The following is a 1,839-nucleotide window of genomic DNA, read 5'->3' on the forward strand; positions in this document are numbered from 1 at the left end:
TGTAGCTCAGACCACGCTTCAATATTGAGCATAATTTAAAAATGTCTGTGTCAAGCTCACTGCAACAAACTGCTGTAAGAGTATAACCAGGAAGCGAGGAAGAATTACGCCCAGGAGCAAATGGATAAAAATAGACCAGAGGAAAAAAAAAACATGATTGATTATCTTGCGGACGTGTCGATGCGGGAGGAAGCTTGAGTACCCAGGAAGAACCCACGCATGCTCAAGGAGAACATGCAAACTCCATGCAGAAATACCCCGGGCCAGGAATCGAACCCAGAACCTTCTTGCTGAAAGGCACCAGTGCCACTGAGCAGCCAATATGAGATCAATTAAGGTCAATTAACTTGTGCCTAAAACCCAAATACAGACCTAACTGGGACTATAGTGAAGCGTTATGCTGCTGCTACGTATAATCTCTACTTTATGCAAGTCTGTTTCTGCACAGAAAACAAAGTGAAGGTTTTAAATCATCCAGGATTATGTTTGATGATGATCCTGTGATTCTAAAGGTCTGACAGAACCATGATCCCTGCCTCAGTTCTCTGCAGGGTCAGAACCTTCAGTAGCCGGAGGCGGGCTTGGATCGTTTGGATCATTCAGACTCCATAGTTTGGATATTTTAGAAAAATCATCATACAGTCAAAGACTGGAGGAGAATAAAAGTGGGCTTAGCTGTTTACAGGATCCGACCGTGTGAATCTTTATGAATCATCCGTCTCAGAGCAGGTCGGTATAGTGGCGACTCAGGTCGTTCCCCCCTCCCAATCCATAAAGGTTTCCCACTTGATTCCCAGAGCTGTTGGTTGGACCGGAGGTCAGCCGATCAGGATCAGCGTGACGCTTCCAGGCGCCGTTTGTGTAAAACAGACAGTATGTTTGCAGAGCAAAAAGATTTCTCAGGTTAAACTGCCTTCATGTGCTGAGGACCTTTACTGAATAAACAGGAAGTGGACCAAACAATGAACGCACGAGGCGTTCAGGATGAGATCACCATCTTCCTCTGGCTCTGCTGCAGCAAAAAGATCCGGTTCTTAGCTGCCTCTTGGCCGTCAGTGGTCCAGGTTAAAGTCCGCACTTCCTGTTGTAATGTCCTCACACCTGGACTGTGGCTCTGTTTCCACGGCGCAGGGCTACACGTCGTTCTGGAACGACTGCATATCGTCGGGCCTGCGGGGGTGCATGCTGATCGAACTGGGCCTACGAGGACGCCTTCAGCTGGAGCCGTGTGGCGTCAGGAGGAAAAGTCTGCTGGCCAGAAAGGTAGAAGCCACTGGTCTGTGGGGAAACTTGGGTCTGTTTCTTCCTCCTTTGACCTCCTGTTTGTGTTCTGGTTTAAATTCCCAGGTTCTTTGCCGCTCCGACGCTCCGACAGGTGATGTTCTTCTGGATGAGGCTCTGAAGCACATCAAGGAGACCCCGACCCCAGAGACGGTGCAGAGCTGGATAGAACTGCTCAGTGGTGGGTTCCCCCATCTTCACACTTGTTCTCCTCACGTAGATCAAGCAGAACGCTATTTTCTGCTTTTTGAGGTTGAATGCAGCTAACTTTTTTCTACGTTCCAACACTACTTTTGTCCTGATTATGGGAAGTATGTGTGATTGTAGAGGTGGAAATTTCACAAGGAAGACATGAGATCATTTTTAGCTACAATATTATGTTTCATAGGTAAATTCAAACAATCAGAAAGTCCAAAGCTACGCTCACGCTGTGTTTTGAGCATCAACAAAGCGTCTGGCGCTTCATTGTTGATGCTTTTACACATTAAGGTCAGATGCACCTTAAGAGCATCTTTAATGTTCCTTAACCCTTTATAGGACCGTTTTTTATCACTTTCA

At 46.7% G+C, this 1,839-nt stretch overlaps 1 protein-coding gene across 1 annotated transcript in view; it reads left to right on the forward strand.

Annotated features, from left to right (window-relative positions):
- The window catches only part of golph3 (golgi phosphoprotein 3 (coat-protein)), a 9,285-nt gene that overhangs the window by 3,066 nt on the left and 4,380 nt on the right, over window positions 1-1,839 (forward strand). Inside the window, exons 2-3 of the mRNA XM_015386914.1 lie at window positions 1,132-1,263; window positions 1,348-1,462. Coding sequence (XP_015242400.1) covers window positions 1,132-1,263; window positions 1,348-1,462 — 247 coding nt within the window. The remainder of the gene's footprint in view (window positions 1-1,131; window positions 1,264-1,347; window positions 1,463-1,839) is intronic.

The sequence above is a fragment of the Cyprinodon variegatus genome, unplaced genomic scaffold (assembly GCF_000732505.1).
Source record: "Cyprinodon variegatus isolate N-32 unplaced genomic scaffold, C_variegatus-1.0 Scaffold381, whole genome shotgun sequence".
In the NCBI taxonomy this organism is placed as follows: domain Eukaryota; kingdom Metazoa; phylum Chordata; class Actinopteri; order Cyprinodontiformes; family Cyprinodontidae; genus Cyprinodon; species Cyprinodon variegatus.